Here is a 19,198-nt window from a genome sequence, read left to right on the forward strand (position 1 = left end):
ATAGTCCAGTTCAAATGAATTAGCCTGGCTTCTATTTAAAGTTGCAGTGGACTAAACCTTCAGTGCATTTCACTCAGCAAAGCTCTGAAAAGATGCTTTTATCGGTCGGCAGTCCTCTTGGCAGAGATGTGGTTTATGTTATATACCCGATTGGGTGGCGTTAACTTCCTCCTAGTTCAGGTGGAGGAGTCATGACTCTGTGACCTGATGTCGTGCCCTTCGCACGCAACTCTCTTGGCACGCACCAGCCCAGGCGCGCTGCTCAGTACACGCTCCAGCACGGAGGAGAGGGATCCGAGCTCTGCTGGAATAGACATTTGGACACGACGAATAGTAGCATCTACAATAACATGCATATATTTCAAATGGGTTGCAATGACTAACATTTGGACAAGATACAGGGGAGAAGTGAGATAACCGCAATGTTTTTGGATGTACCATTTTTTTCATTCATGCGCCCCTCGCGCTTTAGTAGGCTAAACCACCGTGTCAATTTATATGAATTGTAATCAATTTTTCCAACGAGTTGTTACTGCTTGGGGTGAGTAGTTTATTTGGTTTTAAAGCTGGCTAAATGTTCAGAGGCAACGCAACTTTCGCGATGAAATGCTCGAGTGCACAAACAATTGTAACCTATAGAACGTTACATTTTGTCATCAATAAACTGTGTTGATCAATGATACCAGTTTTGTATTTATTAACCATTATTCATAAATGTATATTATTGCTTCAGATGGAGAACAACCACTGAGTTTCTGAATTACTGCTATAGAACAAGGGCACATTGAGCCCAATTTGTACAATTTAAAATAATATTTTTCCAAATTATTCAATGTCCATCTCGTTACATGTATATGTTATCATGTCCAAAGCGACTTGCAATATCTCTTTGCATTTAGGCATAGATTTCCTGTACATCTATCAAGTTTTATTTATTTATGAATAAATGCATGGCGTATCGGCAGGGGTAAACAAACTAATGATCATTTAAAATGCTTGTCTCGTGTCAAACTGACACTTGACATGGTTCTAAATGACAATAGTCCCGAGAAATATTCAGTTCAAATATTCAGTGTAGAACAGAGTAGGCTGGCTATAGAGAGCCTAGCAGAAGCTCTTGTCCTCGGCGACCCTACACCCCCCCTGCTCTGCGGCTCTGCTGGCACCAGTAGCCCCCACGGACATGGAGCTGAACTCAACGAGTGCAATAGCAGGTGAAAGTGCGCCATCTAGTGACAGAACTCCACAGAACGGGTGACTGCAAAAAATATACATTTACTGAATTTCATGCGGATGGAATACAATACAAACATGCCAATGGGGACAAAACAAACTGCAGTTTTCACATACATTTACAAAACAGTGTCATTAACAAAACGAGAGCCAAGGAAAACGTTCAGACATGGTGAGAGTGGATTCCATCCAGACAGTAGAACGCCATTCACTCCTCTCTGGTCCAATCCTCATTACGAGAGAGCGAGCACAAGAGAGAAGAGAGAAAGATTAAGAGAGAGAGAATGAGCACAAGAGAAAGAGAGAGAGAGAGTGAGCACGAGAGAAAGAGAGAGAGCAGGACTGATCCTAGTCGTCCAGCACATAGTTGGGGTTGACCACTAGGAAGGGGTCGTCCTCCGTCACAGGCTCCTCCCCCTGATGCCCAGCCTTCTTGAGGCCAGTCTTGGTCAGCTCAATGATGATGTGGTCCTGAAACACAGAACATTCTCATCTGGAACCTGGACTTCATCACAGATGTCGCGTTTTGATCTCTAAAGGTCAGTGCTGTCACGATCCATGGTTCTGTACTTTGTGACTTTTGTTTGGTGAAATATGAACACGCGATCTAGCAAAGAGCTACAGTACAAGTCATTTCTGTTCAGTGGAAACATCCTTCATACAACTACAAAGGTTTTAACGACTCCTGGGTTTTTTCCACTCCCTGCCCCATAATGCTGTGCGTTTCTGGACTCACATAGTGGACGAGTCTGTGCAGCACCTTCTCGATCAGGTTCTTCCTGGCCACCAGCTCGGCCTCGGAGTCGATCTCGGCCTCCATCTCCCTCAGGTACCAGCTGACCAGCTCGCTCTTCTTCAGGCACGAGTCCTCGTCCACTAGGACACAGTCAGGAATTCATGAGTGGAATTGCTTTTGTTGAAGTTGGCAGATTGTATTTTGATGCATTTTGTGTTTATATTCATGTGTGTTTTGTACACAGGGCTCTCTTACTAAATAAATCAGTCTCAAAAGGAACTTCCTGCTTGAATAAATAGGTTATGGATATATAATATTTTTTGTAGAGGATAATTATGCATAGCCCACTGACTCCTACAAAGGTTTTGGGATTAAAAAAAAAAGTGTACTAGACTAGAGTTCACTAGAGCAGTGGTTCTCAACTTGAGCTCTGGACCTCTTGCATATTTCAAAAAATACTGAAGGACCAACCACCTGACCTCCCCACAACAAAATATACATACAGTACAATATATATGAACATGATCATTACTATATATATATATAGTGTTTTATATAACATATATAACATTTAATATAACACTTTCCCCAAGGACCGCCTGAAATTATGCCAATGACCAGGCAAGGAGGACTCTCTCTCTCTCTCACAACCCCTGGTTTTGAACAGGTCATCCGGTCACAGGACTTACTGTCTTCCATCTTCTGCATGTGGAGGACGATGAGGTTGGAGATCCGCCGGTACTCGGAGAAGGACATCTTCAGGGCCGGCTGGGCCACGCCGCCGTTCTCCGACCTGATTGGCTGCTGCTCTAGATCCGAAGCCACTCCGTTGGTACCTTTGATGCCGTTAGTTCCATCCGACACCGCCCCCACCATGTCATGATCTGGATATGAGAGCGAGAGAGAGAGAGAGCGAGAGAGCGAGAGAACGAAAGAGAATGAGAGAGAAAGAGAGAATGAGATATAATATATCTGAAAAATATATCTGGAACATTGCACTGTTCTGCATAGCCCCATAATAACGTGTCTAGCTGTATTCCGCGGAGGTCACTGGGGTCAGGACTACAGTAGGAGCGGGGTAGGGGACAGGGAAGTGGAACACAGGACAGTCCAGTCCGCCTCTGACCGCTGATGTCCTGGCCGTCCTCGTCCTGCTGGTCGAAGCTGATGTCGGGAGCGTCCACGCGGATGATGGACTTGTTCAGCAGGCGGAACGCCTCCTTCACGTGTTTGGGGTGCACCTGAGGAGGGAGGAGGGGACAAAATGGCGGTAGCGTGTCGTCACGTTGGACGCCAACCGTCCAGAGGACTACAAAGAAAGTGGAGAGAGATGTATTTCTTCTCGGGAACAAACTTAAATATGAGAAACTATCCATCGAATGCATGAACCCGACACAAAGTTTGTGACGGCCCTCTGGCCTTGAACGTGTAACCTGCCTTGTTGCGGTCCCCGATTCCTATCCAAGCAGGTTGAAGTGAGCGCGTGATAGACAGGTGGTTCCTCCAATCACCTGCTAAGTATTTTTGAAAGTGCCCGCCCTTTTCCAAACAGTTTCTAAAAGTGTTCCCAGAAGTTCTTGATTAATTTGCTTATATATGGTGTGTGTCCCTTTTTGTTATGGCCAAGAGCCAGGTCATAACACGCTTGGATAAAGGTATTAGCAGTGCCGTGCACAGACATTTTAGGGGGCAGAGACTCGGTAAAGCCAGCCGCCAGCTGCCTTATTATAGTAGTGTGAGATTAAAAATAAAATAAAAAAGGTACGTAATTGCATATTTATTTAAATGACCCAAGTCAATGTTCTGCTGTGCATGATAATTAAGGGGTAATCTCCCCAAAACAGAACAAGTTCCGTATGGATAAGACTGCTTGGTGACATTACAACAAGCCAGAGGGCTACTTTATCTGCAGGCGATTTGGAATTGCCCATTTGTCATTTGGCAAGTAGATTACTGCTTACAAAATACTAGATATTCAGCTCAAGTATACTGATAGCTTCCCATGCTGTATCAACAACAAATTCTACCGACATTGGTCGTGTGGTGGTCATCATTACGTTTAATCTGTTAATTGATTATGGCTAGCGTGGGCAGTTGGCTAATTTAGGCTCTGTATGAGACTCACTTGACAACAGAGACAAATAAATGCAAGAATTGATCGATGTCACCATTGGCCACATACAGGAGGATTTTTATATTTATAAAAAAAAAAAAAAAAAAAAAAAAAAAACTTTCTAAAGGGAACTTGCCTGGTCCAGAGGGCGAAGGGCATGTGCTCTAGCGCCACCTAGTGTCCGTCTGTGCACGTCCCTGTGTATTAGTGAATGTTCCGTGTGTGTGAGAGTCGGTGCGTGAGCGAGGGACCGAGCGCTCGTGCGTCTCACCTCGTCGGAGCAGTAGAGGCGGGCCATGGCCTCGGAGAGGCGGAGCATGCTCTCCAGCTGGCGCACGGTGATTCGCCACGCCGACTTGGTGCTGCCGCTGTCGCGCTGCCGGAGACGCTTGTACTGGTCCACCACAAACTCCTGGGCCTCCGGGGTGATCTGGGGGGGGGGGGGGGGCAGAGGTCACGCATATGCACGCACACGGGTCACGCACACAGTCACACACACAGTCACAGTCACACACACAGTCACAGTGTCACACACACACAGTGACACACACACACAGTGTCACACACACACAGTGTCACACACACACGCACACACAGTGTCACACACACACACAGTGTCACACACACACACACACACAGTGTCACACACACACACACAGTGTCACACACACACACACAGTGTCACACACACACACACACACACACACAGTGTCACACACACACACAGTGTCACACACACACACACACACACACACACACACACACACACACACACACAGAGAGAGAGAGAGAGAGAGAGAGTCACACATCCTTTAAACTTGTTTACGTTCTTTCATCTGTACTTGATAATTGGAAAAACCTTTGGCTGGAACTGTCGTGCAAACAAGATGTATCTTTGCACGTCATCAGTGGCGTACACCCTCTGAACAGACTCCACGTTCCGGCAGTGGAGGTCCACAATCCGCCTGGCGATGGCGTAGTCTGTCACCTGAGGGAGGGAGGGGGGGAGACAATCAGACAGACAGAGAGACAGACAGAGAGACAGACGGAGAGACAGACGGAGAGACAGAGAGACAGACGGAGAGACAGACAGAGACAGAGAGACAGACAGAGACAGAGAGACAGACAGATACAGAGAGACAGACAGAGAGACAGACAGACACAGAGAGACAGACAGAGAGACAGACAGACAGACAGCATTTTTACTATTGTCACACAATTCTAAAGGCTACAGAGAGAGAGCGAGAGCTCCTACCTCGTTGCACTCGTCCACCAGGATGAAGAACAGGTCAAACCTGGACATGATGGGCGCCGACATGTTGACGTTCTGTTTGAGGGACTTGGAGCGGTTGTACCTGCCGTCGATGGGGTTGGCGGCGGCCAGGATGGAGGTGCGGGCGTTCAGAGTGGCCTGGGCCACACACGGGGTCACACACGGGGTCACATGGCCACACACGGGGTCACAGAGGAGACACAAAAATAAAGCACTGTACGATGTCACACGCACACACTAAACACTGACAAAATGTCAAGCAATAAATCAATGTGGAGATATGGTGAGCTCAGGTGAGCGAGTGAGATTCAGTCTGCCTGTCTGCCTGTCTGTCTGTCTGCCTGACTGTCTGTCTGTCTGTACCTTCACTCCAGCCTTGGTGATGGAGATTGTCTGCTGCTCCATAGCTTCATGAATGGCCACCTGGTCCTTCAGATCCATCTTATCAAACTCGTCTATACAACACACTCCCTGAGGAGGAGGAGCACACACACGCGCGCGCACACACACACACACACACACACACACACAGTGAGGCCATTCTCTGTACACATCGACCAGCCGCATAGGACCCAAATAAGCCCAAGTGCAGATTTCCCACGCGCGCTGACAAAATCTCACCCAGTGCTTTCATTTAAAGACCATGACAGGAGTGAACAAGCACGGAGAAGGAGACGAGGAGAGGAAACCCCACGGAGAAGGGAGACGAGGAGAGGAAACCCTCACGAAGAAGGAGACGAGGAGAAGTGAGCGTCACGGCTACGGTGGCGACTGCCCGTTTTCCGGGCCGGTCGTTTCCTCACGTTGTCGGCCAGCATGAGGGCCCCGGCCTCGATGACGAACTCGTGGGACTCCTCGTCCCGGACCACGGCGGCGGTCAGACCGGCCGCGCTGCTGGCCTTGCCGCTGGTGTACACCGCCCTGGGGGCGAAGTCCTCCACATGCCTGAGGCGTGGGACGGACACACACAGACACTGCTAATGCACTCTGGAATATGTAGGGGTGGGTCGTATACCCACCTCCCTTGTTCTCTGTAAAGTGCATTGTGTTGCCTCCGAGTATGAAATGCGCTATACAAATAAAGCTTTGATTGATTGGGCTATATTAACAGGTGCGTTATTAGGATTAGGGCTATATTAACAGGTGCGTTATTAGGATTAGGGCTATATTAACAGGTGCGTTATTAGGATTAGGGCTATATTAACAGGTGCGTTATTAGGATTAGGGCTATATTAACAGGTGCGTTATTAGGATTAGGGCTATATTAACAGGTGAGTTATTAGGATTAGGGCTATATTAACAGGTGAGTTATTAGGATTAGGGCTATATTAACAGGTGTGTTATTAGGATTAGGGCTATATTAACAGGTGAGTTATTAGGATTAGGGCTATATTAACAGGTGCGTTATTAGGATTAGGGCTATATTAACAGGTGTGTTATTAGGATTAGGGCTATATTAACAGGTGTGTTATTAGGATTAGGGCTATATTAAACAGGTGTTATTAGGATTAGGGCTATATTAACTGGTGCGTTATTAGGATTAGGGCTATATTAACAGGTGTGTTATTAGGATTAGGGCTATATTAACAGGTGTGTTATTAGGATTAGGGCTATATTAACAGGTGAGTTATTAGGATTAGGGCTATATTAACAGGTGTGTTATTAGGATTAGGGCTATATTAACAGGTGAGTTATTAGGATTAGGGCTATATTAACAGGTGAGTTATTAGGATTAGGGCTATATTAACAGGTGAGTTATTAGGATTAGGGCTATATTAACTGGTGTGTTATTAGGATTAGGGCTATATTAACAGGTGAGTTATTAGGATTAGGGCTATATTAACAGGTGCGTTATTAGGAGTAGGGCTATATTAACAGGTGCGTTATTAGGAGTAGGGCTATATTAACAGGTGTGTTATTAGGATTAGGGCTATATTAACAGGTGTTTTATTAGGATTAGGGCTATATTAACAGGTGTGTTATTAGAATGAGGGCTATATTAACAGGTGAGTTATTAGAATGAGGGCTATATTAACAGGTGTGTTATTAGGATTAGGGCTATATTAACAGGTGAGTTATTAGGATTAGGGCTATATTAACAGGTGAGTTATTAGGATTAGGGCTAGATTAACAGGTGTGTTATTAGGATTAGGGCTATATTAACAGGTGAGTTATTAGGATTAGGGCTATATTAACAGGTGTTTTATTAGGATTAGGGCTATATTAACAGGTGAGTTATTAGGATTAGGGCTATATTAACAGGTGTGTTATTAGGATTAGGGCTATATTAACAGGTGTGTTATTAGGATTAGGGCTATATTAACAGGTGTGTTATTAGGATTAGGGCTATATTAACAGGTGTTTTATTAGAATGAGGGCTATATTAACAGGTGTGTTATTAGGATTAGGGCTATATTAACAGGTGAGTTATTAGGATTAGGGCTATATTAACAGGTGCGTTATTAGGATTAGGGCTATATTAACAGGTGAGTTATTAGGATTAGGGCTATATTAACAGGTGAGTTATTAGGATTAGGGCTATATTAACAGGTGAGTTATTAGGATTAGGGCTATATTAACAGGTGAGTTATTAGGATTAGGGCTATATTAACAGGTGCGTTATTAGGATTAGGGCTATATTAACAGGTGAGTTATTAGGATTAGGGCTATATTAACAGGTGAGTTATTAGGATTAGGGCTATATTAACAGGTGCGTTATTAGGAGTAGGGCTATATTAACAGGTGTGTTATTAGGATTAGGGCTATATTAACAGGTGAGTTATTAGGATTAGGGCTATATTAACAGGTGCGTTATTAGGAGTAGGGCTGTGTTATTGCTGGGTAGTGGGAGGGGCCCAGTACTTGAGGAATGTGTTATTGCTGGGTAGTGGGAGGGGCCCAGTACTTGAGGAATGTGTTATTGCTGGGTAGTGGGAGGGGCCCAGTACTTGAGGAATGCGTTATTGCTGGGTAGTGGGAGGGGCCCAGTACTTGAGGAATGTGTTATTGCTGGGTAGTGGGAGGGGCCCAGTACTTGAGGAACTGGCTCTTGGAGGTGCTGGGGTCGCCCACGATGCACACGTTGACGTCGCCGCGCAGGGACGTGCCCTCCATGGTCGTCTTGCCGACGCCGCCGAACAGCATCAGCAGGATCCCGCGCTTGATCTCGTCGTTTCCTAGAGAGCCAGGAGAGAGCATTTTGATTTGTGTGTGTGGGGGGGGGGGGAGTAGAGAGCCAGGAGAGAGCATTTTTATTTGTGTGTGTGTGTGTGTGTGGGGGGGGGGGATCGAGCAAGGAGAGAGCATTTTGATTTGTGTGTGAGAGAGGGGGGGGGGGGCGTAGCTGGCATCAATGGAGAGAGCATTTTGATTTGTGGGGGGGGTGGGGGGCGTAGCTACCATCAATGGAGAGAGCATTTTGATTTGTGTGTGTGTGTGTGTGTGTGTGTTGGGGGTAGAGAGAGCCATGTGCGCTACCATGGATGGTGGGGAACAGACTGGAGCAGAGGTTGTGGTAGAGGTTCTTGTCCTGGCTCATCTCAAACACCTTCTCCCACTCCTGGACCGTCATCTGGTTCTTCACGCTCTCCGCCGTCTGGTCCTCCTGCCGCAGCTCCTTCCCGCCAAACTAGGAGCACAAGGTCACAGGTCAAGGTCACAGGGGTCAGGTGGTACGAGGGGGGGGGGGGGTCATCAGAGAACAGTGGACGGACCCTGGGGTTGGTGGGGGCCACGCTGCAGGCCAGGAAGGCCAGTCTGTAGGACAGGTCCCGGACCCCCAGAGCCTTCAGGCCCTGGATGCCGTCTGCCTGGAAGCCCTCCTTCCCCGTCACCCTGGTGCTGGTCTCAGCCCTGGTGCCTGGGGGCGGGGCGGACAGAAACACGGAGGAATCACCTCGCAAGGCTGAACAAAAAGCCACACGCCACAAGTTTGCTCGCTCCAGTAGACCCTTTTCCCAGCAGCCATTTTGACGTCGTAGCAGGGTAAACGCAGGTGCAGTTAATCAAATGAAGGTCTTGTTCGATTTTGTGTGCTACGGACATTCTAGTCAGCCAGCATGAACGATATCAGGGCCCTGGCCCAGCTAAATCCTAAATGGAACGAGGCCATAATTAATGTTCAATAAAGAATTCCATCCATCTTCATCCGCTTATCCGGGGTCGGGTCGCGGAGGCAGCAGCTCCAGCAGGGGGCCCCAGACATCCCTTTCCCTGGCAGGATCAACCAGCTCTGCTTGGGGAATCTTTAGCCGCTCCCAGGCCAGTGCGGAGATGTAATCCCGCCACCTAGTCCTGGGTCTATCGATAAACAATTGTGCAGGTCTATACCTAAAAACTATGACTTATTTTTAACCTAGCACCCATTGCCTGATGCATATTTATATCTCTATATATCTCTTAAACCATAACTAATGTTATTAACTACACCTGTGTTTACCCTGCAGTGACAAGGTGGCTCAAAATGCCAGGGAAAATGGCTGCCGCTCAAAATGGCTGCCGGTCTGTCTAACGGTTCAGGAAACGCGGAGTGGCGCTTCGACTGCCGGCGACGGTCACCTGCCACGGCGAGGGCGGAGACGTCGGGCACCACGATGAGCGTGCCGGTGAAGTCGCAGCGGTCGCCGGCCTGGGCGGCCTCCACGGCCTCCGCCCTCAGGACCACCTCAACGCTGCGAGGGATGGCGCCGCGCGGAAGCTCCGCCTGCGTCTCCTGGATACGCACCTGCCGGGGGGAGGACACACACGCACACACACACACACACACTGTGAATCATAAAATACCTGATATTGGCCGGGTTTCCCGAACGAGTTAAGAAGCTTCTTAACTCCAAAGTACTTATTAACTCCCATGCAAAGGGTTGCTTACGAAGGGTCCCTTAAGAAGGTTCTCTATCGGGAAACCCGGCCATTACCATTTCCATGTGAAGTGAATTGCCTACCGCCACCTCAGTTCACCCCCTGAGTGTTTGTGTGTAAGTAAGTAGCCTCCATCTCTTGATTCCTTAGCATGAGGCAGCTTGATGTACAAGTGCACCCCCTGGACATGACGCTAGTATGGGACTTACCCCCAATCCAACCCTTGATGCTGAATGCCAAACAGGGAGGCTTGTATAGTCTGTGGTATGACTCATCCGGGGATCGAACCCCCAACCTCCCAATCTCAAGGCGGACACTAACCACAAGGCTACGGAGCTGAGCAGTTGTGCGTAACCCACACATCTCTGCGTGCCCTGGGTGGGATTCGAACCCGGGTCTCCCGCGGGACAGACGCCGTTTTAACCAGCTACGCCAATGAAAACCTAGCTCTTCATCAGCGCGGGCTGACGGTATTTATACTGGGGGGGGGTGAGTTTAACCAACAACTCCCTACTTACTCGGGACCCACGATGACTCGTTTCTCTCGGTCGCACGTGCGTCGCGTACCTTCTGGAAGTCGACGAAGCGGGACTTGTTGGTGTCCAGCAGGAACCTGGAGCGGTTGGCGCACACCGGGTTCTTGCAGATGGCCGGCTGCGTGTACTTGAACTGCTGCTCCACGTCCTTGACGACCGACTGGCAGTCCAGACACAGGAAGGTGCCGCTCACCAGCTCGGGGTGGACCGGGTGCGTCCGGACGACCTGCCCGCTGATACGGAGCAGGGAACCGATACGAGCCGTGGACAGCTCCCGGATCCTCGAGCGGAGAGAGAGAGGCGGGGTGTAGAGAACAGCGCCGACTGGATTTTCAACAGTTGGAAAAAAGGATTTGCTTCTGTAGTCTTAAACACAAACGGGTCTCCTCAATGGCCAGAGATTCTCAAGAAATTGCCGGATAGGTCAGAAAGAGGCCTACCTCACCAAAGACCGTAGAAAAGTGTACAATACTGTCTAGAGTAGCCTAGTTACTTTTGTCTGTTGTCTAGAGTAGCCTAGTTACTTTTGTCTGTTGTCTAGAGTAGCCTAGTTACTTTTGTCTGTTGTCTAGAGAAGCCTAGTTACTTTTGTCTGTCGTCTAGAGTAGCCTAGTTACTTTTGTCTGTTGTCTAGAGTAGCCTAGTTACTTTTGTCTGTTGTCTAGAGAAGCCTAGTTACTTGTGTCTGTTGTCTAGAGTAGCCTAGTTACTTGTGTCTTGTCTAGAGTAGCCTAGTTACTTGTGTCTGTTGTCTAGAGTAGCCTAGTTACTTGTGTCTGTTGTCTAGAGTAGCCTAGTTACTTTTGTCTGTTGTCTAGAGTTGCCTAGTTACTTTTGTCTGGATGGGAAGTCAGAGAAGGCAACATAGAAGTCTTTGGACGGCGGGATCGTGCCATGATCTTGAGCAAAGTGCCGCACGGCTCTGCACAGGAACGGGTAGACTCTGGGGAAAGCAACACGGAAACAATCACCTTTGTCATGATAATATTACGGATAGAATATTGCCAACTTGGAAAACAATGGGTAAGACTCAGGAAAAAAAAGTAAACACATGCCCTCGCCTCTTGTAGGGCTGTATTCTAAAAGAATTGGATTGGCATAAGCAAAATGGTAGTCTACGTCGGATGTCTTACCATCATCAAGTGCAGGAAGAAGGCAAGGGTGTGTTTAGACACCAGGCCTATTTAACCTCACTTACCGGTAGCCCCACCCGAGACTCCATTCATTCTATATCGAGGCCAGTTTACCGGTAGTACTCCTCCTGGATGGTGGTGGCCAGCTGCTGGTTGAAGTGCTCAATGTTGGTGAAGTTGATGGTCAGCGTGTTCCTCTCAGGCCGAATCAACTCCTCTGCGTCAGGTAGATACATGATCTCTCCGCTCGGACTCTGAAACCTGTGCGTAAAAGCGGTGGTGTGCGTAAAAGCGGTGCTGTGAGTGGTATGCGCGCTGCTGGGCACTTAACTTAAACGGTCACTTGTTAGTGGTGGATGTCACCATGTCGCCCATCAAATAATAACTTACTCCTCCAAGAACTCGAGGAATAATTTCTGACATTTCTCAGCGAGGCTGTCCTTCACTTGTACTCCCGAGGCATCGGCCGCAAGTTCCATCCCTCAAACGATCGGTTCGGTTCCTTCTCCAAACTTTCCCTCAGCTGGACGCGTGGATGGCACGTTCTCAACACAGGTGCATCAATCTGGGTGATGAGCATTAAAGCCTCGCCCATCGATCATCTCCGTCCAATCAGTTCCATGTAATGCATGAGTTTTCACAGCACAGAGGAACTTTGAAAAGAACACAACCAAAGTGTTTGTGGTTGTAGACCAAGTCCCTTGTGGCTCTGACTGTCGGTTTATGCGTACAATATGAGAAATTCTATGAACTACTGTAGTGCATTACTGGTATGTTGTCATACTGTATGAATAATATCACAGTCAATGCCACAAGGGACTTGGCACTCCTTCTCAATAAGCATGTCTGTTCTCAGTGTTATGATGTATGTTTTTCATTCATATTTTTATGGAAAGCACTGTGCTACATTGATTTGTATGAATGGTGCTATATAAATAAAACTACAATGACTTGGTCAAACTTATCACTGACAAGTCTCAACCTCTGGGTAGTGATATGAGGAGTAGCTGGAATCCCCTCGAAGAAATGAAAGCCATCAGAGGGCATACGGAAACCTTTAATTTTTATTTACCACACATTTAAAAAAAGGTGAACCACACTATACAAATGGTGTTCTGGAAGCAGGTAACGATGCAGTTAAACACGTCTTCTATAGGCCTTTATTCAAACACAGATTGGCTCTGGAATCGCAGCTAAAATCCCCTCCATCTCATTATTGTTAATAATAACATATCCTTCTTCATTTTGCTGCTGCCGGGTGAAACAGCAGTGCTCGAGTACTGTAGCTCGTCAACAGACGTCTTTTCGCTTTAAAATGCAGATAGGCAGTAGCATGCAACCCCTACTCCACGTGTGGGGCTTGTTTTGATTGGGTGTTTGTCATGTTTAACTTTGGGGAGGTAAAGGTCGAGGTCTCTGTCCATATTTACATATCAAAATGTTATCTTTGTCGATCCTGAGCAGTTCCCGATAGGCTCTTCCGACACTGCGGCCAATCCTGGTCTCCGACATTTAAAGGGAAGTCCACCTTGGCGCCGGTGATCCCGGAGACCCCTCCCGGCTTCCGTAGCGTGCGAGTGTGTGTTCCGTCTCCTGCGCTCTCGCTCCCGACGGCAAAATGCCAAAAGGAATGATGTTCGACTCAAGAGAAAGAGACAACTTAAACAAAAAGAAGTAATGGTGAGAGATGGCAAGCGACGGTCAAATGGTTTTTAAGCCAAGTAGCTGTAGGTGTCCTTCTCTCCGTCCACGCGCTCCAAGTACTCCTTCTCAATCAGGATGTCGATACATTTCTGAAAGACACGAGCGAATCACAGACGAGCAGGGCTGTTAACCGGTTCCATGGTCGCAAAGAATCATGGGAAAGAATGAATAGTTCATTGAACTGTGCTGTGGTGTACTGGTGTGAGTGTACTGGTGTGAGTGTACTGGTGTGAGTGTACTGGTGTGTTGTAGTGTACTGGTGTGTTGTAGTGTACTGGTGTGCTGTAGTGTACTGGTGTGTTGTAGTGTACTGGTGTGCTGTAGTGTACTGGTGTGTTGTAGTGTACTGGTGTGCTGTAGTGTACTGGTGTGAGTGTACTGGTTTGTTGTAGTGTACTGGTGTGAGTGTACTGGTGTGAGTGTACTGGTTTGTTGTAGTGTACTGGTGTGAGTGTACTGGTGTGCTGTAGTGTACTGGTGTGAGTGTACTGGTGTGAGTGTACTGGTTTGTTGTAGTGTACTGGTGTGTTGTAGTGTACTGGTGTGAGTGTACTGGTTTGTTGTAGTGTACTGGTGTGACTGTACTGGTGTGAGTGTGCTGTAGTGTACTGGTGTGAGTGTGCTGTAGTGTACTGGTGTGAGTGTGCTGTAGTGTACTGGTGTGAGTGTGCTGTAGTGTACTGGTGTGAGTGTACTGGTGTGTAGTGTACTGGTTTGTTGTAGTGTACTGGTCTGACTGTACTGGTGTGCTGTAGTGTACTGGTGTAGTGTACTGGTGTGCTGTAGTGTACTGGTGTAGTGTACTGGTGTGCTGTAGTGTACTGGTTTGAGTGTACTGGTGTGCTGTAGTGTACTGGTTTGAGTGTACTGGTGTGCTGTAGTGTACTGGTGTGCTGTAGTGTACTGGTGTGTTGTAGTGTACTGGTTTGAGTGTACTGGTGTGCTGTAGTGTACTGGTTTGAGTGTACTGGTGTGCTGTAGTGTACTGGTGTGCTGTAGTGTACTGGTGTGTTGTAGTGTACTGGTTTGAGTGTACTGGTGTGCTGTAGTGTACTGGTGTACTGGTGTACTGTAGTGTACTGGTGTGTTGTAGTGTACTGGTGTGCTGTAGTGTACTGGTGTGTTGTAGTGTACTGGTGTGAGTGTACTTGTGTGTTGTAGTGTACTGGTGTGCTGTAGTGTACTGGTGTGCTGTAGTGTACTGGTTTGTTGTAGTGTACTGGTGTGAGTATACTGGTGTAGTGTACTGGTGTGCTCTCTGCGTACCTTGATGACGGGGACGCGCGGTTTGAACCTGGAGGAGAGCTGGTTGAGGACCTCGGCCAGGAGCTGCTGGTGCTTCAACACCTTCCTCATCTTCATGATCCTCACGATGGCGGCCTGTAGGAAGGAGCACAGGCCAGCAGGTTGAACCACACATCTAGAGAGGCTCCAAGATTTCACTTTCATCCTCTTTGGTGGCGCCACCTTCGGCGATATACGGTCATTGTAGTTGAGTTTTTTTAAATAGTTTTAGTTAGTTTTTTAGACCAATCACGAGCCACCAATCACGCTACCTGTGCAGCGTTAATAAATACTGTGCAGGAACGTCGCCACGGACACCCAAATCACAAAGCGTGGCAACGCTGCAGATGGACCGGCTTTCATGAATGGTGAACAGGCTGAATCAATACTGTGCTACCTCAGTCGACGATTGAAAACGGACATTTATGTTTTCTGAAAAGTTTGAGATTTCCGCTTTCAAGTGGTTAACGCCGGAGTTGATGCGACCGGTTGGCTGTTTGGCAACAGACGCATTTGAACGCCGACGGCGCTCGACGTCACGGCCCGCGCCGCTGTCGCTGTAGACTGATTGAAAAATCTAACTGGGTTTAGATTTTGGTCGATTCAAGCTGGTTTCAAACAAAAGACAATAGAATAAAACTATGTTACGATTTGCAAAGCGGACTCTGAACAGGAAGTGTATCCTAGTCAAGAGTACTGGGACTCAGTCGTGAAGACTCTTTTATAACTTCGTATAGAGGGAGGTGACGTGCACTCAGACTAAGGGTACAGGGGAGTGACGTCACAGACCAAATGTTCTATCTAAACAGAGGGATTCTCTGGGAACGGATGAAAAGGAAAGTTCACAGAGGTTAAAACAATAAACTGAGAGAAAAACTCGGAAAACATCAATCAAGTTGGAAAACAGAAAGAACCAAATTGGGGAGTAACACATTGGTGATACTTGAATTTCATTAACAAGACTAGCCGGAGCGGCACCGCTCCGTTTCATCAACGTACTACTGGATATAAGGTGGAAATGTGCGCTTAATATCTATATAATATATAATATAATATACAAACAGGCCGGGCTTTCATCTGATATCAACACCCGACATCAGCGTGTCCACGTCAGCAGACGGGCTGCCGGAGGGCTGTACCTGTATTAACAACTTCCTGTCCTCCTCGATGTTCTTGTGAGTGGTTTCCTGTTCCTGTTTCTGCTCCGTCTTCATTGGCACGTTGATGTTCACCCGAAGTTTTTTGCTGTGAAAACATGGCGACCGGATCAGATATTCGCCGACTGGTCCTGCTGTGTCAAGACTCGAGAGGTCTACCTGGACTCTGCTCTAGAACATGTATCATGGAACTCAGATTGAAGACTAATCAGCAAGCTTCTCAATTAGGGTCTGGAGTGATCCAGCAGAGATTAGCATGTAACAGAAGTCCTACCCTTAAAAGGGGCACAGTCAGGCTAGTTTATGTTAAAATCGCGGGAAAACATCAAAGCAAACCAGTCAATGTGACGTCACTGGACTGGTTTGACAAGTTTTTCCGCGATTCTGTCTTCCGTGTAGAGAAACGGCTACACTGCCAGTGATTTTAAAAAGGCTTGCACCCAGAATTCACACATTTAATCCAAATAACAGACGATGCATGTTAATGTTACATGTTCAAACATGGTGTAGGCGGCGGAAAAAGGACCACAAAGGCTGATCTGAGTTCTGTTGTAGCCGTGTCGGATCACCACTCACTTCTTGTATCCCAGGAAGAGTTTGATCACGGTCTCGGGCTTGAACTCCATCTCGTCCACGTTGGCGTTCTCGTCCTCCAGCACCTGAGGGCGTCAGAAGAAAGGAGACCTGTCAGGCGTCGGCTCGAAGCCCCCCCGAGGAGAGTGTCAAGGGGGTGGGGGGGGGGCGGGGTGTCCGGCTGTCCTTGTGGACGCGTCACAAGCGGTAAGACGTTAAGGGATTCGCTTGGGATGCGCTAAAAGGGCCTTTTAGGTTTGAGAACTGCTGACCACTCAGAGAGAGCTCAAAGCGCTCATCGATCTGGGCTTTGATCTGACCGCCTCGGGCGTCTTCCTGCTTACCAGCAACTTGGACTTCAACAGGATCTGCAAGACCTGCACCAGTATGTCCTAGAACACAAACACACACGGCAGAGCCTTCAGAATGGACCCAAAGCCTTCAGCAACAGCATCCTTAGCTACAATAGTGTAGTGTACTCACTATTTTGATCTGTGTGCTAGTGTGTAGTGGACTCACCATTTTGATCTGTGTGCTAGTGTGTAGTGGATTCACTATTTTGATCTGTGTGCTGCCAGCGAGCTGCTGGACTGTGGAGTGTAGCGTGTTGTGTATAGTGTGTAGTGTATAGTGTAGTGTATAGTGTGTAGTGTACTCACTATTTTGATCTGTGTGCTGTCAGTGAGCTGCTGGACAGTGGGGTCTTGTGTGTAGTGTGTAGTGTATAGCGTAGTGTAATAGTATATAGTATAGTATTACTATACAGGGGCGGCTGTAGCTCAGTTGGTAGAGCGGGTCGTTCAGTGATCGAAGGGTCAGCGGTTCGAATCCCAGCTCCGACTGTCCACATGTCGAAGTGTCCTTGAGCAAGACACCTAACCCCAAATTGCTCCCAATGAGCAGGTTAGCACCTTGCATGGCAGCTACCGCCATTGGTGTGTGAATGTGTGTGTGAATGGGTGAATGAGAGGCCATTGTAAAGTGCTTTGAGTGCCGCTAAGGTGGAAAAGCGCTATATAAGTGCAGTCCATTTACCATTTACCATTATATAGTGCACTCAGTATTTTGATCTGTGTGCCGTCAGTGAGCTGCTGGACAGTGGGGTCTAGTGTGTAGTGTATAGTGTGTAGTATATAGTGTACTCACTATTTTGATCTGTGTGCTAGTGTGTAGTGTGTAGTTTACTCACTATTTTGATCTGTGTGCTTGTGTGTAGTGTGTAGTGTACTCACTATTTTGATCTGTGTGCTAGTGTGTAGTATATAGTGTACTCACTATTTTGATCTGTGTGCTAGTGTGTAGTGTACTCACTATTTTGATCTGTGTGCTAGTGTGTAGTGTATAGTGTGTAGTGTATAGTGTACTCACTATTTTGATCTGTGTGCTGTCAGTGAGCTGCTGGACAGTGTAGACATCCTCGGCGTTGTACTGCAGCAGGATGGCCATCTGGAACGTGGACGCCTGTGGACCGACGCAACACAACAACACACCACAATATTACACATCTGGAACGTGGACGCCTGTGGACCGACGCAACACAACAACACAACACACCACAATATTACACAACTTCATCACCTCTGTCCAGCAGTGGACACCTGTGATAGAGCCTACATTTCAATACGGGACGTCCAAAATCGCACCATGCTTTAGGACGGTGGAATTGGCTACCTGCGGAGTGTGTCTGTTCTAAGTACCTGTAGAGTGTATCTGTTCTACGTACCTGTAGAGTGCGTCTGTTCTACGTACCTGTAGAGTGCGTCTGTTCTACGTACCTGTAGAGTGCATCTGTTCTACGTACCTGTAGAGTGTGTCTGTTCTACGTACCTGTAGAGTGCATCTGTTCTACGTACCTGTAGAGTGTATCTGTTCTACGTACCTGTAGAGTGTATATTGTTCTACGTACCTGTAGAGTGTATATTGTTCTAGGTACCTGTAGAGTGTATATGTTCTACGTACCTGTAGAGTGTATATTGTTCTACGTACCTGTAGAGTATATTGTTCTACGTACCTGTAGAGTGTATATGTTCTACGTACCTGTAGAGTGTATATGTTCTACGTACCTGTAGAGTGTGTCTGTTCTACGTACCTGTAGAGTGTATATTGTTCTATGTACCTGTAGAGTGTATCTGTTCTACGTACCTGTAGAGTGTATATTGTTCTACGTACCTGTAGAGTGTATCTGTTCTACGTACCTGTAGAGTGTATATTGTTCTACGTACCTGTAGAGTGTATATTGTTCTACGTACCTGTAGAGTGTGTCTGTTCTACGTACCTGTAGAGTGTATATTGTTCTACGTACCTGTAGAGTGTATATTGTTCTACGTACCTGTAGAGTGTATCTGTTCTACGTACCTGTAGAGTGTATCTGTTCTACGTACCTGTAGAGTGTATATTGTTCTACGTACCTGTAGTGTATATTGTTCTACGTACCTGTAGAGTGTATATTGTTCTAGGTACCTGTAGTGTATATTGTTCTACGTACCTGTAGAGTGTATATTGTTCTACGTACCTGTAGAGTGTATATTGTTCTACGTACCTGTAGAGTGTATCTGTTCTACGTACCTGTAGAGTGTATCTGTTCTACGTACCTGTAGAG

The 19,198-nt window shown here is 47.2% G+C and overlaps 2 protein-coding genes across 2 annotated transcripts in view; both read right to left on the minus strand.

Moving 5' to 3' along the window:
- Positions 1–1,581: 1,581 nt before the first annotated feature.
- Positions 1,582–12,360, minus strand: mcm6l (MCM6 minichromosome maintenance deficient 6, like; the record flags this gene model as incomplete). The annotated part of the gene is made up of 17 exons (XM_084458163.1): positions 1,582–1,704; positions 1,970–2,109; positions 2,659–2,805; positions 3,072–3,210; positions 4,354–4,512; positions 4,942–5,070; positions 5,338–5,493; positions 5,719–5,826; positions 6,159–6,300; positions 8,390–8,531; positions 8,833–8,983; positions 9,069–9,214; positions 9,913–10,078; positions 10,780–11,029; positions 11,581–11,691; positions 11,996–12,142; positions 12,272–12,360. The coding sequence occupies 17 exons, from the start codon at positions 12,358–12,360 to the stop codon at positions 1,582–1,584; spliced, it is 2,445 nt and encodes an 814-aa protein (XP_084314289.1).
- A 575-nt stretch (positions 12,361–12,935) lies between these two features.
- cul1a (cullin 1a) overlaps positions 12,936–19,198 on the minus strand; it is a 20,015-nt gene continuing 13,752 nt past the window's right edge. Inside the window, exons 17-22 of the mRNA XM_084457744.1 lie at positions 17,968–18,060; positions 16,944–16,991; positions 16,603–16,685; positions 16,009–16,114; positions 14,852–14,965; positions 12,936–13,674 (exon numbers count right to left, since the gene is read on the minus strand). Of these exons, the coding sequence (XP_084313870.1) occupies positions 13,594–13,674; positions 14,852–14,965; positions 16,009–16,114; positions 16,603–16,685; positions 16,944–16,991; positions 17,968–18,060 (525 nt within the window). The 3' untranslated portion in view covers positions 12,936–13,593. The remainder of the gene's footprint in view (positions 13,675–14,851; positions 14,966–16,008; positions 16,115–16,602; positions 16,686–16,943; positions 16,992–17,967; positions 18,061–19,198) is intronic.

Source organism: Borostomias antarcticus (assembly GCF_949987555.1).
Source record: "Borostomias antarcticus genome assembly, chromosome: 24".
Lineage (NCBI taxonomy): Eukaryota > Metazoa > Chordata > Actinopteri > Stomiiformes > Stomiidae > Borostomias > Borostomias antarcticus.